This window comes from Myotis brandtii, unplaced genomic scaffold (genome assembly GCF_000412655.1).
Source record: "Myotis brandtii unplaced genomic scaffold, ASM41265v1 scaffold480, whole genome shotgun sequence".
NCBI classification, from domain to species: domain Eukaryota; kingdom Metazoa; phylum Chordata; class Mammalia; order Chiroptera; family Vespertilionidae; genus Myotis; species Myotis brandtii.
The window spans coordinates 849817-869228 of NW_005368342.1; the positions used below are offsets into that span (position 1 = coordinate 849817).

Sequence of the window (19412 nt, forward strand, 5' to 3'; positions counted from 1 at the left end):
CAGCTGTCTCCTGCACACTCCCTACTGGGTATGTGCCTGCAACCAAGGCACATGCCCTTGACCGGAATCGAACCTGGGACCCTTCAGACAGCAGGCCAACGCTCTATCCACTGAGCCAAACCGGTTATGGCAAAACATAGGTTTATTTTGATAGAGACATGCTGAATACAAAGACTGAAATAATTGAGTAATTGTTAACATAAAATAACATTTTAATAAAAATTAATATTTTTTCTTGAACATTAACAGACACTGAATAACTGCACAAATTAAAAAGCATAACATTAATATTTCTCTTGTTCTCTAAAAGCAAAATATTTCCTGTTGCGCACACCAAACAAGTCAGTACAAGACTAATGGCATGGCAATCAGCTGCTAAAATATTCGTTGCCAGTATTAGTGAGAGACATGGTGAGCCTGCGCATAAGGCATGTAAAGGAAATGAATGCAACATAATTATAGTAATCAGTCATTAGCAAACATTGTAGTTCGTTATTAATAATTATATATAACAGGATATTGTAAAAATTAAGTTACGAAATTTTTATTAAAACGTTTCTTACATAACATTATATTGGCTGGGCCACAAAAATATTCGTTGTGGGCCACATTGCGGGCCGCGAGTTTGACATGCTTGCTCTAAAGTGTCAACCACTCCCAAAAGGTCAAGAATGGATACTCTAATCCAATTTCCTCACGTTCTGAGGAGAACACTAAGGCCCAGAAAGGGGAAGGGATTTGTCCAAAGGTGCACAGAGTAATCAGTAGACCTCCCCACACTGTACAGGCATCTTGGTAGCAAGGCCTGCACAGAGCTTCATGCTCTCCCTCGAGACTCACCTCTGTATCACAGGTGTGGGAACTCTTGGGTCATCAGGGAAGCAGGAACACGCGGCCCTTACTGAGGGGCTCTGCTGGTGGTCACACAAAGAAGCCCATCCCATGGGCTTGTATATTCCAGAATGCAGGGCCATTGTGACTGGGGGATTCCTGTGAGTACCAGAAAGAGACCTTTGTGGGCCCCTGAAACTAAGAGTCTATTTTTGTGCTGCCTGCCCACTACCTGGGAGATGAGCCCCTCTTCCTCTAGACATTTGGGGAGAGGGCTATAGAACTCAGAGGCCAGCAGCCAGCCAGGCCCAAGGCAGTGCCGTGAACTCACTGTCCGAGGCTAGGAGACAGCAGGCTTCTTGGAGAGAGTGGAGGAGGCAGCTGGGGAAGCCACATAGTGTGTAGCTGAGAGTGGGGTCCATACGTCGGAGAGAGATCTCCTCTCCCCTTGGGTAATACTGGCTTGATGAACACCAGGGTACTAAAGGTGAAGTGTGGGAAGGTAGAACTAATTCCAGAAGGAAGCTAATTTGGGCCAGCTCCCACACCCCCTATAGTAGGGAGGCTTCTTCCATTGTACCAGGTTTTCCTCCCTGACTTGGCTTTGTGGCTTAGGCAAGTCCCTTTTCATTTCTGGGCCTCAATTCCCTTGTCTGTAAATTGGTGGGTAATGGGCGGGGATGGGACTAAATCATCTGTAACTTTTTTTTAGATGCTCTAGTGTAACCATGGATCTGCCTGAGGAGAGGATGATGGCTTTGCTCTCAGCTGTCCTCATCTACCTGGAAGGTCCTTTGACCTGCAGGAAGCAGGGGAAGCCAGAGTTTCTGAGCAGGGCCAGGGAAGGGGAGGGTGCAGTATCTCCCTAAAGCAATGTTAAAATCCTGGCTTGGGAGTTGGGCCTAGTCCTATAGCTTATACCTGGCCTTGGGCCCCTTAATTAGCTGTTGGGGTGGGAGGGATCCAGCCTAGGGTTCTCTGGGCCTCCAACCTGTAGAGCCTTGGAAGAGGCCTATTATGGTAGGCACTTTTAATATCTTCCTGTGGGTGGGGTAGTGCTGGTCCCCCATCCTACCTCAACCCAAATATATCTGCTTTAATCTGGTTTATATACTGGGGCTCTGCATAAAATTTCATTTGAAAAGTTCTGTTCCTCCCCTTCCTCAAGTGAGGGGAGGACAGAGCCACTTCTGGGGGTTATCTGAAGTGGTTTAGATTTGCTTTAGTCTCTTCTTTGTAAATCCAGGCAGGATGGTGGGCCACTCCCATAGATACACAATCAAGCACCCTTAGGCCTTCCAGAGCCTAGAGCTGCCTCCTTCCCTGACTGTGCCACCTCTTCGTAGCACCCTGGGCCTGAGCTGTGGCATCGGTAGTAGCAACTGTAGCAACGGCAGCAACAACTTGGAGGGCCTTCTCTGGAGCCAAGGTCAGCTGCACAGGCTCAAAACTGGTCTGCAGCTCTTCTGATGTCCACCCAGTACCACCTCTGTTGGGGCAGGAGCCCACCCCTCAGTGCACCTGATGTTCCATGAAACAACCTGGGAGACAGTCCTTGGCAGCCACATCAGCTCAGCGTTTACCACAATGTCATTTTGATTGTTTTTGCTTTTGTTTTTGTTGTCTTTTGAAAAACAATAAACAGGCAACTGTTGTTTTGGTGTTTGAGATGAGAGATATGTGCTGGGGCAGACCAATGTAGTTTTCCCTTTATTCTGTGGGCTCCAGAGAAGGCGGGATCATAATGGGGCTTTGAGCAGGAGCTGGGTCCTGGGGCCCCTTGGACCCATCACCCCTGATTGTTTCTATCACAAGGCTCCATTCATACCTTCTTCCTGACTCAAATCATTTTTGCTCTCAGTTGTAGGCCCCAGAAGAGAGGCATTGCTGGACATACAGGCCAGCCAGCGTCAGGGAAATCTGCTCAGAACCTCCCAGACAGCAGGAAGACCCAACCTTACTGATGTTACCCAGCAGGCTTCTGACTCATTTCCCTGCCTGCCCTCACTGGGCACCAAACAGCAGTTAAAAGTGAGAGTAACCTTTTTTCGTTACTTTCCCACTCCTTTGGCCTAGAAAATATAGAATGAACTTCCCTGTGGTGGGCACTGAGAGACAGGGATGAATAAACCATGTTCTCACTCCTTAGAGCCCTCTTCCCAGTAAGAAAGAACAGTCACCAGTAAGTGCCATAAGGGATTGCAGTGTGCTACCACAAGTTCTTTGTTTTTCTCAGGGTGAAATTTCCAGGGTGGTGGTTGACTGAGGTCAAGTCTAGCTATAGTATCTCCAGCCCCAACTCTGGGGAGAGTAATTAACTGTGTGAGACAGTGAGCATCTCTGTGGGGCCAAGTTTGGGCCCTGAGGAGGGGAGCAAGGGACGGAACCAGGCAACTCTCCAGTCAAGAAGCTGGTCCAAGAAGTGGCTGAGCCAAGGAACAATGGAGAAGGATTATGCTATGAAAATGTCAAGGAGGGCCCTAGCTGGTTTGGCTCAGTGGTTAGAGTGTTGGCCTGCGGACTGCAGGGTCCCGGGTTGGATTCTGGTCAAGGGCACACACCCGGTTGCGGGCTCAATCCCCAGTGGGGGGCGTGCAGGAGGCAGCCAATCAATGATTCTCTCTCATCAGTGATGTTTCTTTCTTTCTCCTCCTTTCCTCTATGAAATCAATTTAAAAAAATGCCAAGGAGGAATTTAATGAAAATGTTATGCTAGAGCCCTCTGTCAAGGGTTTGAACTTGAGTTAGAACTTCTAGGGACTGCTCAACACCTTTTAAAGGATATCCTGAATGTCTCTGTGGCTATGTGTATATAATTTTTCTAGGGCTGGTCCACAGATCGAATCCAATTATTAAAGGGGTCCATGAGGTCAGCAGCCCAACGGGGTTAAGATTTCCTGTGCTGTGTGGACCTAAGCATTAAGCAGTCTCCTGCACTGATTACTGTCAGTTTTTCTCTTACTCTTCCCTCTCCTGCCACAATGACAAATGCTGTCTTTTTGCATCCTGAAATGTCAGAGCTGTAGGAGCCCTCAAGCATCTAGGCCATATCTGGTCAAGAGACTTGCAAAAGTACTCTGGGAGATAGCTCAGCGCCTGCTCCACGAGAAGGTGGTGCTGCAAGTTCTTGGTTTCCCTCCACCACTTCTCTAAAACAGCCTGAATTTTATCTACTATGTATGTATTGGTATTCTACATAGGATTTTTAAATTTTTTGTAAAATGGGTTTTGTGGCTAAAAAGTTGGGAAATCATAGTTTTTTTCCTTTACTGATTTGAGAGAGAGAGAAACATCAGTTTGTTGTTCTACTAATTTATGCATTAGAGAGAGAGAGAGAGAGAGAGAGAGAGAGACATCGATTTGTTTCCCACTTATTTATGCATTCATTGGTTGATTCTTGTATGGGCCCTGACTGGGTATTGGACCCACAAACTTGGTGTATTAAGATAAAGCTCTAACCAACTGAGCTACCTGGCCAGGGCCTGGAGATCATAGTTTTAATCTAGACCCCTCATTTTAGGCATTGAGACACTGAGGCAGACAAAAAGGGAAGGAATTAGCCTAAGGGCACAGGACAATTTAATAGCTTGGTATAGATCAGTGATGGCGAACCTTTTGAGCTCGGCGTGTCAGCATTTTGAAAAACCCTAACTTAACTCTGGTGCTGTGTCACATATAGAAATTTTTTGATATTTGCAACCATAGTAAAACAAAGACTTATATTTTTGATATTTATTTTATATATTTAAATGCCATTTAACAAATATCAACCAAAAAATGAGTTTGCGTGTCACCTCTGACACACGTGTCATAGGTTCGCCATCACTGGTATAGATCCACATTTCTTGCAAAATCAGCATCACCTGGGTACTTGTTAGAAATACAAATGTTTAACCCCACTCTAACCAGAATCAGAAAGGTTGAGATGGGCAGCAATCTAGTTTAACAAGCCCTTCACATGACTCTGATGCATGGTAAAGTTTGAGATGCACTGAGTAGAAAGCTACCCAAAGACCTATGTTCCAGGCAAGTTCTATCACTTAATGAGAACAACCCGGGGCAAATAATGCTACAGTTTCTTCATTTGTAGAAGTAGAATACTGTTTGCCTCACAGGCTTGTTGCAAGGATCAAAAAAGATAACGTGAAAGTGCTCTACAAAGCTTATGATGCTTTGTATATATGAATGATATGTATTCATACCAGAGTTGGTGGGCCTTGATCTGAGGACTCAGGTCTTCATATATCCTTGGACAAAGTGCTTTCTCCTGGCCTTCAAAGACTGACCTAAAGATGAGGGGCAGGCTATCTGAGCTCATTTCTAGTCCAGGTCAAAGGAGAGTAAGAGGCAAGGGTCATTGTTGGCTGAAATCCTCCTAAAACCTGGGATTTGTGGAGCCAGGTTCCTGGGTGGGCTGCTTCAGATGGCAGGGATGGGGTTGAGTGGGGGGTGTGGGGAAGGACCAGCCAGGAAGGACATTAGCCCAATGTCCTTGGACCTCTTCCTTCTGACTAGAGATTGATTAGAAAGTCTTTCAGCTACACACATTTAACTGGGAACAGAGTTGGGAGTCAAGGAAAGGGAGCATAGATTATATTATTTAACAACAGTAATTGAGATTCACTCTTTCATGATTCCTGCCCCCAAGGAACTTCCTGTTTTGTGGGGGAGTCTGCTGTGCCAACACAATTATAACAGAGTGACATGTACTAAAATAGAGGTATTGTTCAAGATACTTGCAAGGCCCACTGGAGGGAGGACTAAATATCTGGACAAGGAGGTGGGACAGCTTAATAGAGGAGGTGACGTTAGCAGTGTGTCTTCAAAGTCAATAGAGTACTAGTCACAACAAGGATTAGAAAGAAGGCAAAAGTCTGGAGGGGATAAGAAAGAGCATGGCATGTTGGGGCACCTGTGAAGGGTTCAGGATGATTGGAACATGCGTTATGTGAAGAAAATGTAGGTCCTGAGTCCAGAGAGGTAAGCTACATACAGTGGGTTATGGTCAGACTAGTTGATTTTCCACCTATGATTAGGGAGAGGCATTGAACACTGAATTGTTCCTTCCTGAAATTCTATTTTTATTACTTCCCCTACCCTCATGCTGTTACTGCCCTCCAAGAAAGTCTTTTTTTTTTTTAGAAAATTAAATGTATTAGCCCTGGCCAAGTAACTCGGTTAGAGCATCGTTCCATAAACCAAGGTTGCAGGTTTGATCCCTTGTCTGGGCACATACAAGAATCAACCAATGAATGCATAAATAAGTGGAACAACAAATCTCTCATCAATAAAAAATTAAATGTATTAGGATAACATCAGTTAATGACACTATATAAGTTTCAGGTGTACAATCCTATAACAATGAAAGTCTTTATTAATTTATTACTCTAAGTGTACTTCATTCCCTCAATAGAGCGCAAGTTCCAGAAAACAGGAACTGTTTCCTCCTCTTCATTTCTCCCTAGCCCAATATAGGCCAGGCCCCTATTTGGTACTCAGTAAGAACTTGTCATAAGTATGCCTGAGAAATGTGTGAGAAGGCAGCAAGGGGAAGGACACAGAGAGGAAGAGGGTGGGGAGAGATGAGCACTCTTAATCTCAAGAAGGATGATGAAAGAAAAAAAAAGATATTCTCAGATTCACGAATAGCCCCTCCCAAAGGCTTCTAGGCTGAGCTCTGCAGCTGTGGCCACCTCTGCCTTTATAATGAGACTGGCCTGGAGTGGCAGGGCTGGGGTGAGTAGGAGGCTCCAGAGAGGACTGAGGGAAGAGCAGACACCCCTGTGATAAAGGGCTCATTGGCCTGGAGCAATGAGGCCAGGGTTTCATTCATGGCTTTGCCACTAACTCCCTGTTCAGCTTTGGTCAAATTACTTCATTTTTTGGAATCTCAGTTCCCACATCTATAACCTGATAGAGTTGATGCTGCTGAGTACTCCCCGAGTGACTTTTCTGTGAAGTATAGAGTGCCAGGAGGCTTCTAGCTCTAAGGCCCAGCAGATGATGCCTCTGTGACACTGAGGCTATTCAGGGGATAAACTATAGGTTCTTTACAGAAATAAGCCTCAAATCTGAGTTCTCCACCTTGTTCTGACCCACCAATGGATGCCTTGCCCCACTCAAGCCTGAGGGAATCTCCAGTTGACTAGCATTTAGAGCTGTGTTAGTAGACAAAAACTGCTACTGTGATAAAATTCAGTTGAACTCATTTGGGAAGATCCCCCTCCTTATAGCTTATCTCAAGATGCCAGTTCCAAGGACAGAAATTTAATCATTTTAGGAGCAAACCAGAGTGTGTATATATGTAGGTGTGGTATGACTTTTGGTGTTGTTCTTAAAGAAACAAAGCCATTACTGGTTAGTAGACAAATAGTTTATGCAGTAAATAAGTGTAGTTACAGTTCATTGTTGTCAAGTATACACCATTTTCCATCACTATTATAGGCAAAACAAATTAAAACCTGATAGTCATAGACATTCATGCTAGTAAGTACATATTGCAAAGCATTGCACATGCATTATAGAGTCAGACAAAATGGGGTAGAATATGTTTTCACTCACCTCTGGTTAGCTTTGTATATTTTGTCATTGAGACTTACATTGTGTTTGGGTCAAACAAAAAACCCAAAGAGATTTTATAAAAGTTTACAACCATTAAACAGTATTGTTTAATCCTACAAATAGATAAAGCAAACTACTATAGCTCAATGATTCACAAACCAGGATGGAAAATAGTCAATCTGCCTATATATATAGCTAGCTACAATATAATAGATAGTGAACATTCTGAGTCTTTTCAAAGGCATTGACTACTTTAGACAAGCAGGTTCCCAAAATATACTGGTTTGGTTTCCAATGAGAACTAACGTCATTTCATTTGAAGACTATATACTCCTCAGTGTCAGAACTGAGGAGAAGCAAACTAGGGGAAGGCAGAGAAGGGTTAGCAGGAGACCTGAGCAGGACTCTTTGGACAGCTTAACATTACTTTCCCTGTGTAGTTCCAGACCTGGTTCACAGAGTAAAACAAAGTATATTAAAATTGGCCCTCAGCCCTGGCCAGTGTTGCTCAGTTGGTTGGAGCGTCTCCCTGTGCCCCAAAGGGTCATGGGTTTGATTCCCGGTCAGGACACATACCCAGGTTGCAGTTTCGAGCCCCGGTCGGGGCATGTACGGGAGGCAACTAATAGATGTTTCTCTCTCACATCAATATTTCTATCTCTCTCTCTCTCTCTCTCTCTCTCTCTCTCTCTCTCTCTCATTAATAAAAACATATCCTCTGGAAAGAAAAGAAAGAAAGAAAGAAAGAAAGAAGGAAGGAAGGAAGGAAGGAAGGAAGGAAGGAAGGAAGGAAGGAAGGGAGGAAGGAAGGGAGGGAGGAAGGAAAGAGAAGAAAGAAAGAAAGAAATTGGCCCTCAAAAGGGGCATTTGTATAGCATAAATAGAATGGTATCTCAAATTAATTTTTTTATATTAGAAGAAAACCCAGTGTCAAAGGTTAATGGGTATCGATGTTTGAATATTGTATAAAGACAATTTATTCTAAAATAGAAAAAGTGGGATTTAGAAGTATTCTCCTGGAAACTAGCAGAGAGAGGGAGAGAGGGACAGAAATAATTACTTAGAAGAAAAGTTTGTAGGCCATTTCCATAAGGCATCTGTCATTCTCCCTTCCATACCTTGCACCTTAAGAGAGGGTGTAGTGGCTATATGCTACCTTTGAAAAGGTTCCCTGGATTGAACATGCCACTCCAGAGTCACACTTCCTCAGGTTGAAATAAAACATAACAACAACAACAAAATCTACAAAATCTAAGGTCTGAACAAGCGTAGACTTTCCATGAGTTCAGAAACTCAGAGGAAGAATTAAAATTGCAAAGCACCTCTTGCAAAATGTACTACTGCTTGAAAACCACACAAAACACTGTGCAGTAACCCCTGCTGAGTGCTTTGAGGTAAATATCTTGAAGGACACCCACTTAGGTCCATGAAGGAAGCTTGATTTCATTATCAAGGAAGCCAAGGGGGTTCCAATGCTTCTTTGTATTTGCTGTTTTATAATTACAGACACAATGGAAAAGTCAAGAAGTGTGTAGGCCTCAATGTAAAGAAAATGTTTCTCTAATAACTTCACTAAGAAACAAGCTGGATTTATGCATTCATAATTGTATAGCTCTACTTACCAATTCTTGCAAATGATTCACTAATACTGACACTTGGTATACAAAATTCCTTTTGCAAGGACATATTAAATTTAATAGGCTAAGGAGAATTTATTGCAATATAATGCTTGAAACTGTATATACAATGTGCACATAGTAATAAAGAGGCCTTGAAAAACTGTCTTTGTCTATGAACTACTACTGCCCTTTGGAAATAAAAGCTCTCTCATGTCTCCTGGGCTACTTCCCTGTGACACACAGTGCCACAAACATCATGGTGAAAGTCAGTACCAAACCTAGTTTAAGATGAGTTTTGTACATTTGTTACTATACAATCAGGAAAAAGAGAGATACAATTTGTATCAACAAAAGGTCATTTCTGGTTATTTTAGGCATTGCTCCTAGCAGCTTTGGTTCATACACATTTTATGAGAAGAGAATGACAATTGTTTTTAGGAAATAAATACATATTCTGCCTTAAAAATATTTCCTGCATTGGGAGGAGCTTATACTTTTTTTTATTACTAAACATGAACATGTTCAAGATGAATTGCAGCTGACAAGATTAATCTTGTGCTTCCTGGTAAATTGTGCAGGTAGTGGACACTGTGGTGCCATTGATGATTTTGGTAGGAAGATGAATTAACCGGCACAAAGACAATAGAGTCCTCTAAAATTGTCAAATACCCTGATTTAGACAGGACAGATTTAGAAGATGCAAGAAGTTGAAAGTATGAAATGGTGGTTGTGTGAAATAGGAAGCACTTCAGTGGCAGCTGTTACTCTCTATGGACCTACATGGCAGAAAATACTTTTACACCTCAATATGCTGGGGAATGGAAAAATCAGAGGGTAGGACATGAATGTGAAGCTATGGTTAACAGAAGGGAAACATTGGTTTATACATTTTTTATCAACTAGGACAGTTATGGAGAGCCAATAAAGAGCATGCAAGCCATTATCAAACCACCAGAAACAACCCTGACTACAGCCTCACATTCGGAGTGTTTCAGAGTAAGAAACATTTATAGGCAGTGTCACACCTTCTCATGAAGAAACAAAAGGCCAAGGCCAGGCCTTCTTAACTTTTATGAAAAAACGACCATAGAAATTATTAAGATCCAGCTCATGAAATAGTGAGCTAGTCATGGTTCAAAATGCTGAACTATACAATAGATTCAAAAAGGGGGTTCATTTAGTGCAGCTTTAAAAAAAGAAAAACTAAAAATGCCTCTTCTAGAGGCATTTAGCTATAAAGGTTCCCACCCTGAGCAAGATAACAAGTTGTGCAAATGATGCCACTCAACCCAAAGTCCTGCCTTCTTTAGTAATGCATCTAAGAATTATCTAAGGGCAAGTTTGCTCTCTTGGCATGTATTTGAAGTGCATAACTGAGCCAGAAATTACAAAAGATGTAGCATCCCTTTTGGAAGCTACTTTTTCTATCTAGAAAATCCCCTGGTTGTGTTTCTTAAAGAAATTCTGCTCCACCAATGTTCAACTTCATTGCCCAAAGAGTGGACAGTAGGAGAAAGTGGATTACATGGCTGTGCACTGTCCTCCATTACATTTTATTCTGTGATGTTGAATACTGCATAGATCAGAAGTCCAAAGCTCATCCATTAGACCCTTCTTGAGTGCAGCTTTTGTGTTCATCATTTAATGCCACATGAGTTTGGCCATCTTTCTGGTAGTAAATTCCTTGGCCCTGGTCAAACTCTTTTGTGCTTGTCTAGCACACACTTACTATGCTTGAAACTTGAGCTTATCAATCAGCTATTCTGCAGAAGATGGCAGCAATCTGATCCCTAAATTGCTGAGGTGAAGAGATTTAAAAGCTAACAACTCTTAATAAATGTTGATAAGTAAAAAAGTGCAAAGGAAATAGTTTGCTCTGTTGCCTAAGAAAGCAGTGTTCAAATATTAGCATGTAATTTCACTTTAAAAGTGAGTTGAAACTATGAAATGTGACATAAATTTATCAACTCAGATTTGTGATCTGTTTAGCTGTAGACTAAGGACTGTGCAGAGCCTATCTTACCACTATATAAAAAGTTATACAGAGATACACACACATTTCAAACTAAATGCATACAGTCATACATGCAATATAATTCCTAGCAGTAGATTTGAAATATAGCTCTAGAAGCTTTGATGTGACTCTATAGCTTGGTTAATAAAGATATTAAATGGTCAGATATCCATGCAATAAAGTATGCATTTGTTTTTAAATAGCTTTAAATATTCCTATTAAAAATTCTAAAAGGTTAATTCAACATATGACCTGATCTTGATGTTCTCTAAATTAGATATATCATCAATACTTTGTAATATAAAATGTGTAACTATGACAACATAATGGAATCTCTTGGGGTTTCTTATACTTGGGCCTCTCCCCCTAGGTTTTGTCCTTCATTACCTGCATGATGCAGTGCAAAAGGGTATGAGACTTGGAATCAGAGGACTTGGGTGTGAGTCCTGACTTGGTAATTTGCTAGCAGTGTGACCTTAGCAAATAATTTAATCTCAATGAGCTTCAGTTTCCTTGTCTAGCAAACAACACATTAGTAAAACTTACCTCACAGGGTTGTTATGTGCTTCAATGACGTTAACAGTCTGTAACTTTTAAAGCGCAACACACAATTATTAGTTACTATTATCATAGTATTAGTGCATTATTAGTATTAATATTCATATTTGTATGAAGGAATAGATACTATGTCATGTCAACGTGCAGCCCTAAGCTTAGAAACAATCAAGGCTGCCAGCTGCTGGGCATCTGCTGTGTGAGGATTCTTCTCCATCACTGCAAGGACGATGTTGGAAGGGAAAATATTGCAGAGGTTCTTGTAGGTCTGATACTGGTGCTCTGGGATCATATGCTCCCTGGAATCACTGCACATTCCGACCCAAGGATTCCTCCAAAGCTGCTCCATCTTTTCAGGTACGCTCCGTACCATCACTGGTTCATAGCATGGTTGCATGAGGTTGTTACTCAAGGGATAGGAATGGTAGCCATAGGAGTCAGTTGTACAAGGCAGTGGGTCCCAGCTAGCATGTTGTTCCCGGCACAGAGGAGGCCGTCTTTGCCTCATGGGGTTGCTCTCATAGAGGCGGGAGTCAGAAATGCTGTCCATCCGAGTCATCACCAGGGCACGTCCTGGCTGGGAAGTTGCCCCAGGATGGATATTGTGAGGCATGGGGTAGTCTCCAGGACAGCTGAAGCGTGCTCCAGTTGCTGGGTGCTGGGCATGCAGAACTAAGTGGGGGACTGACTGCTTGTGGGGGGCTTGCTTAGAATCCTCTGGGCCATAGCTCTGCGCTCGCATTAAGGCTTCATGGTAACCATGAGGAAAAGGCTGAAGACGGTTTTGAGATGCTGAGCGGTGCAGCTTCAAACTGCCTTCAGGATGGGCATCAGCTACAGCCAAGTACAGGTTGTTGTAAGAGGAATAGTTGTCATTCCTGGTATGGCTCATACGGCTGTCTGGACAGAGGTTGGGATTCCTGGCATACACCCCCGAGTCTGCTTCAGCCATGTAGTACTCTCGATTATGCATGCTGTTGATGTTCATTTTGGAGAAGTCACCTAACATTGAATAGTAGCCATGGTCCCCCAAGGACTCAAACTTTGGGTATTGCTCGGCATAACTAATAGGGGTCCCATGGCTGTTGGTAACCAGGATGGGGGGATACTGCATGCTGGCCATGTGCTCCAATGAGGACTTCTGGTGGGGGAAATGAGAGGATCCTGGCACTGGGCTACTGGCCGAACGGGTGTTGAGTGCACCCACTGCATGGCTTTTGGGGGGTGGGATTGTGGGGACACTTAGTGCGGTCACAAGTGAAGGTACAGAACTGGCCTCCGGCTTACGGGAAATGGACAGCCATTCCTCAGGTTCCACAGCCACCGACCGAATGCTGGGATCTGATTGGCGCTTAGGAGCCACACGCTTGACTTCTGAGGTTATCTCACTTTTGGCATTAGACAACCCTGTGCCACATTTGGCCAGGGTGCCTTCACTCATAGTTTTCACTGTGGATAGTTTGGCACTGATGCGGAGCTCATCAGCCACCGAACGCTGGGGTTGGTTGGCCCGCTCCGGATGGTAGTATTTGCACTTGTGGCCGTAGGTGCATTTTTTGCCTGAAAAATAATGCCTTGGGGTAAGACCTCTCTCATAGTGGTGTGACTTTCTGTGCCAGAAACTCTCGTAACAATCTGGTCATTCAGGTTAGAGTTTTACTGTTTGGGGTTAAGGCAAAAAAGTAACTTTCCATAAAGATGAGAGACAGACAACACCAAGGAGGCATCACACACTGTGAGGGGAGAGAGAAGAAGAAGAAAGCTGGGGAGGAAACTGCAGTGTGAAAGCTAGGAGCTAAGCAGTTGAACAGCTTTTATTTTCCTATAATTCACAACTTTGCCTAGGGATAACCCGTGTGCTGAAGTGGTGTAGAGCAGCAGCAGGCAGTATAGTGCAATGCAAAGAGCACAGGCTTGGAGGCCAGTCAGAGCTAAGTTTCAATTCCAGCTATGTCACTTACTAGCCATGTGACCTTGGGGAGTGACTACTTCCTGAGCCTCAGTTTCCTCTTCTGTAAACAAGGTTTGCAATTATTCCTATATTATAGGGTTGTTGTAAAGATTAAATGAAGATAATGAACATGAAAATACTCTATGACTTAAATAAATGTTAATTGAGGACAAAAACCCAGATGTTCAAAAACCAATAATTACCCCCAAAAGACTGAACATCCAAAGTAGCCTCAGACCAGGCAACCCATGTTGCACTGTTAGGCTCACAAACTTTGTAACAGAGGGACTTGGGTAAGATCATTAAAGTACTCTATAAAACTGTATTTTTAAAAAGTAAATGAAACCAAAGTTTAGAAGCAAATTGGAAAGTACAGATCTGAAGAGAAGGGTATTTGTTAGTTGACAGAGGGTGCAATCACCTGCCTGAGAGACATCTTTCTTGGGGCAAAACCCAATTTGGCATTATCCTTTCTGCTTCTGTAGGCCCTGTGGGGTTCTGCGTTTCCCTGCCCCAGCAACACTGCTCAGAACAGAGGCAGCTAGAACACAAATAACAACTAATTTTAACAAGTAACAACTAATCTTTTAAATTCTGGTTACCCTTTTCTCATGCAGTTTCTAGGATCTTTCTTTAAATATCTAAATGAAAATACACGAAGACAAGACTTTAACTCACAGAAAGTAGACAAGCCAGAATTTTCATTTGACAGGGAAATCTTGAAGATAAAGTATTCTGAGTCCTTATGCTTTCCTTAGTACAGAACTCAGTTTTTCACATAAGGTACTCACCATAAGGGCATGGTTGCTTCTTGTGTTCAGGAACAACAGGTCTCTTTCTTAAGAAATTTTCAAGGCTTGGACCATGGCGTCCTAAAGGATCATCTGGAGGCATAAATCTGAAAGCAAGCAAGAGATAAATGTCTTCCCTTCTGTTCCCAATACCCCTTATCATAAGTGTATGCCTTAATTACCTCTTGCCTCTACTATTGTCACAGCCTCATAATTGCCCTTCCTGTCTCAAGTCTATCTTTTGCTAAGCCAGCATTTTTTTCTCCCTGTTCCCCCTTGATCACAAAAAAATGAATGATTTTTCCTCTGCATAATTCTTCCATGGACTATATGTCCCAGCCAAACTAGCATACCTGCGGTTTTCCTCAACATGTAACCCACTTCCACACCTTTATAGCTTTATTCATGATGTCTTCTTTACCTGTAATGCCCAGCAGCCCCCTTTCCTCTATCTGTAAACTTCAACTCAAATGTCATCTTCTCTGTGAAGCCTTTTCCTATTGTTTCACATAGATAAAGCAATTTAAAAATTGTAACTATAGCACTTATCACACCATACTATGGTTGTCTCTTCTTAAGGGTAAGTCTTGTTTCTTATCCAGCATTTTATCCCCATGGCAGCCAGCATAACGCACAGTACACAGTAAGTGTTCAGGAAATGTTTACTGACGTGAAATGAGATCTATTCCTAGTGGTAACTTGGATTTAGGCTATTCAAAGTCTACAGGAAAGAAACTTACTTGTCATTCACAAAAGAATACATCAGCAATCGCTCTTCTATAAACTTCTTCCATTCTGGCTTTTCGATTTGAAGGTCTCGATAGTTATCATTGGATACAATGATGCCATCAGAATCAAAAGCCAGTTTGACTATGAACCGGTCATCATAGCAGACAACTCTCCTGCCTTGGACCCTTCGGGATGGTGTGAACACAAGAATCTTCTCCTTCTCTAGTTTTCGTAGGATATCTTGATCTGTCAAAATATGGATTATATGCCACAGAGTAGAAATTATCTTTGGAAATTAACAACATTATGAATTGATTAATTGGTACTAGATGAATATATTATTTTCCCTTAGAGAGAAAGTGGCCTCTATTTCTGGCTATGGCACCAATTTGGATTGTGACCTTAGACAAGTCACCTTCCCCTTTGGATTTCAGCTTTCTTTTAGATAAAATGAAGGAATAGGAGCCTTGGCCGGTGTGGCTCAGTTGGTTGGAGAGTTGTCCCGTAAACCGAAAGGTTGCAGATTAGATTCCCAGTCAGAGCACATACCTAGGTTGTGGGTTCAATCTGTGGTTGGGGAACATATGGGAGACAACCAATCAATGTTTCTCTCTCACATTAATGTTTCTCTCTTTCTCTTTCTCTCTCTCTCTCTCTCTCTCTCTCTCTCTCTCTCTCTCTCCCTCTCTCTAAAAAGAAAAAAATCAATAAAAACATATCCTCAGGTGAGGGAAAAAAATGAGGGAACTGAATTCAATGACAACTAAGTTTTAAACCTACCATGAAGAGTGAGAAATATCACTGATATTCTAGAATTCATGCAGCTAAAAACTGAAGCACCAGCCCGGTGGTTGAGGGTCAACCTATGAACCAAGAGGTCACAGTTCAATTCCCGGTTAGGGCACCTGCCTGGCTTGTGGGTTCAATCCCCAGTGTGGGGCATGCAGGAGGCAGATGATCAATGATTTTCAACATTGATGTTTCTATTTCTCTCCCCCTCTCCCTTCCTCTCTGAAATAAATAAAATTATATTTAAAAACAAAACTAAAATACCAGTTTTTAGCTGCTGAAGAAAATAGGGCAGTATACTGAGGATGTGTCTGCCACTAGGAGAATAAAGCATCACTCCTAGGGACTTCTGTTTTTACCTTCTGCCTAAAGGAAGGCCACAGTTAAGGGAAAACATCAAGCTGTGGTATGTTAGTACTGCCCCTCGTTCCTTTGGCCTCTTAATTGTTGAGAAAAGGAAGGTTGTGTACGAGTAGGGCCAGGATCCACTCTCAGACTGAGTCTGGGAGCCTGTTCAGCCGCTGGTAGACAGCTACAACAGCCATTTGTCACATCAGCCAATAGCTGATACTCAGAGGACTGGGGTCTATATGCTCTGAAATATAAAGAGCTAGCTTCACATATTGTTGTTAGTGAATACAGTGAGCTTCCTGCCATCAGGGCTGCATATAACTTTTTTGGATTTTTGGCAGTTTTGCCTTCATGGGCCATTATTCCATAAAGATATATTAAAAACTAGTGGCCTGGTGCACAAAATTCATGCACATTAAAAGGGGATTAATTAGAGGAAATATTTTAATATTTCTATTTGCCCTTTCTCTATAATAGAAGTGTCAGAGATGAAAGAAAATTAGTAAAATGTATATGAAAATCTTCCTCCTGTCAGAGTCTGGGGTGCGCTGTGGGACCCAGAGTCAAGTCCCTGCCCACCCACAGCACCTCAAAATCACGTGACACCCAGACTCAGCTAGCCCCACCCTTGTCAAGCACCTCCGGGTGGTGGGGGGGGCGCAGCTTCAGGTCCCCCAGCACACTCTCAGGTCCCCTGGCCTGGCCCCAGGGTGGGCGGTACGGCCTCAGGTCCCCCGGCCTGGCGCCAGGACAGGCAGGGTGCAGCCTGAGGTCCCTCTGCCCAGCGCCGGGGTGGGGATCATGGCCTGAGGTCCTCTGGCTCAGTGTTGGGGTGGGGGGCATGGCCTGAGGTACCCCATCAAGCCCCGCTGGACATGGTCTGAGATCCCCCATCAAACCCCACTAGGTGGGGGGCATGGCCGGACGGGGGGGAGTGGCCTCAGGTGCCCTGGACTGGCGCCGGGGCAGGGAGATGCACCTTGAGGTCCCCTGTCAAGCCCCGCTGGGTGGGGGATGTGGCCTGAGATCCCCCATCAAGCCCTACTGGGCAAGGGGCATGGCCTGAGGTCCCCCGTCAAGCCTCGCCGGGCAGGGGACACAGCCTAAGATCCCCCATCAAGCCCCGTGGTGGGGGGTGCAAACTCAGGTCCCCGGGCCCGGTGCCAGGAAGGGGGAGCAGCCTCACGGCCCCCATCAAGCCCTGCCTGGTGGGGGCGCAGCCTCAGGTCCCCTGTCAAGCCCCACTAGGCGGGGGGAGCGGCCTGAGGTCCCCCAGCCTGGGGCAGGGGAGCACTCTGAGGTCCACCGGCCCAGCACTGGGGTAGGGGGTGCAACCTGAGGACCTCCATCAAGCCCTGCCAGGCAGGGGGCACGGCCTGAGGTCCCTTGGCCTGGCGCCGGGGCGGGGGTGCAGCCTGAGGTCCCCTGCCCCAGCCCAGCGCCACGCAGCCTCAGGTCCCTGCTGATTGCTTGTTAAGGCTCGTTACAGGAATATGGCCTCCGCTGTGGGCACAGCCATCTTTGTGACTGCATGATGGTCAATTTGCATATTCCATCTTTATTAGATAAGACTAGAGGCCCTGTGGAAAAATTCATACACAGGTGGGGTCCCTCGGGGTGGCCTGTGGGGATCAGGCCCCAGCTCGTGCCCCCAGACTTGCAGCCCCACAGCCCCGCCTGGCACCCCGCCGTGGCCTGGCACTGCCCCCTCACTTGCTCCACCATCCCACCATGGTCCTGCTTTCATCAGGGCCCACCGGGGCTGGCAGACCTCCACTGCCACCCACTGCCAGTGCTGACGCCCACCATGGTCTGCACTGCCCCCTGGTGGTCAGCGCACGTCATAGCGAGCAGTCAAACTTTCAGTCGGACAATTTGCATATTAGGCTTTTATTATATAGGATTATACTTTACAACTGCACTGGTATAGGCACAAATAATCTAGTTAGATATATTATTATTTAATCATCATTATATCCAATTTTTTCCTCCTGATGTTAAAAAGAAAATAAATTAAAGCATTTTTGCCAAACCAGAGTGGCTCGGTTGGTTGAGCATTGTTCAGTGCACTGAAAGGTTGCCAATTCAATTCCCGGTCAGGGCACATACCTGGGTTGCAGGTTGGATCCCCAGTTGGGGCACACACAGAAGGCAACCAATCAAGTTTCTCTCTCTCTCTCTCTCTCTCTCTCTCTCTACCCGCTCCCCATGTCCTCAAGTGAGGATGTAAAAATAATTTAAAAATTATTGAAACATTTCTGTGGGACCCTAAAAGTATCATCATGGGTCTTGGGCCCTTGGACTACTATGTCTTGTGGATAAGTTGACTCTGACTGCCATGAGACTTCTCTCTCTCTCTCTTTTCTACCTCCTAATTTCAAATGTCACAATCACTTCTCTGGTACAGAATGAGATTCATTTTCTACCAAAGTTTCTTTAGTCTTTTAGGAAACAGTCATATTCATAACCAGATTCAACCTCATTTAATCTGTAGTCTATGGTAAAATAGAAAAGCACACCTTTTTTCAAACTGAGAGCTTGATTCTTTGTTGAATTGAAGGTGTCTCTATTTAACTGTTGTATGGAACAACAGAATGATAGTTTTATTTGGAAAAATATTCCTTTTTTATCACAAGAAAAATGATTTTAAAAATAATAATATTACATGCAATAAATAATATTTCAAGAAAAAAGATTTTAAATATAATAATATAACCAAAACTGTACTTACATAGTATAATATCACAAAAGTTGTAGGAAATATTAAAAATCTGCAAATATCAGGGTTACTTCAATTATATTCTAAAATATCTTTTTTCTCTGGCTCTATTTTTGTTCATCAGTTTATATTGTTCATTATAGTCCACAAATGAGTGAGATCATGTGGTATTTATCTTTCTCAGACTGGCTTATTTTGCTTAGCATAATGCTCTCCAGGTTGATCCATGCTGTTGCAAATGGTAAGAGTTTCTTTTTTACAGCAGCATAGTATTCCATTGTATAGGTGTACCAAAGTTTTTTAATCCACTCATCTGCTGATGGGCAGGCACTTAGGCTGATTCTAAATTTTACCTACTGTAAATTGTGCTGCTACGAAACAGAGGGGTGCATATATCCTTTCTGATTGGTGTTTCTGATTTCTTGGGATATATTCCTAGAAGTGGGATCACTGGGTCAAATGAGAGTTCCATTTTTAATTTTTTGAGGAAACTCCATACTGT

At 43.6% G+C, this 19412-nt stretch overlaps 2 protein-coding genes across 12 annotated transcripts in view; one reads left to right on the top strand and one right to left on the bottom strand.

Annotated features, from left to right (window-relative positions):
- The window catches only part of LAS1L (LAS1-like, ribosome biogenesis factor), a 25095-nt gene extending 21767 nt beyond the window's left edge, over window positions 1-3328 (top strand). For 4 of the 6 annotated variants that reach the window (XM_005876178.2, XM_005876179.2, XM_014547675.1 and 1 more), the window contains one exon: window positions 2178-2506. In XM_005876178.2, coding sequence (XP_005876240.2) covers window positions 2178-2301 — 124 coding nt within the window. In that variant the 3' untranslated portion in view covers window positions 2302-2506. Of the gene's footprint in view, window positions 1-2077; window positions 2507-2692 lie in introns of those variants that run through there. The other 2 variants (XM_014547673.1, XM_014547674.1) reach the window with 2 other exon arrangements.
- Window positions 3329-8191: 4863 nt separating this feature from the next.
- Window positions 8192-19412, bottom strand: part of ZC3H12B (zinc finger CCCH-type containing 12B) — an 89168-nt gene continuing 77947 nt past the window's right edge. For all 6 annotated transcript variants that reach the window (XM_005876177.2, XM_005876174.2, XM_014547671.1 and 3 more), the window contains 3 exons: window positions 15063-15297; window positions 14323-14429; window positions 8192-13140 (listed from right to left, as the gene is read on the bottom strand). In XM_005876177.2, coding sequence (XP_005876239.1) covers window positions 11720-13140; window positions 14323-14429; window positions 15063-15297 — 1763 coding nt within the window. In that variant the 3' untranslated portion in view covers window positions 8192-11719. The remainder of the gene's footprint in view (window positions 13141-14322; window positions 14430-15062; window positions 15298-19412) is intronic.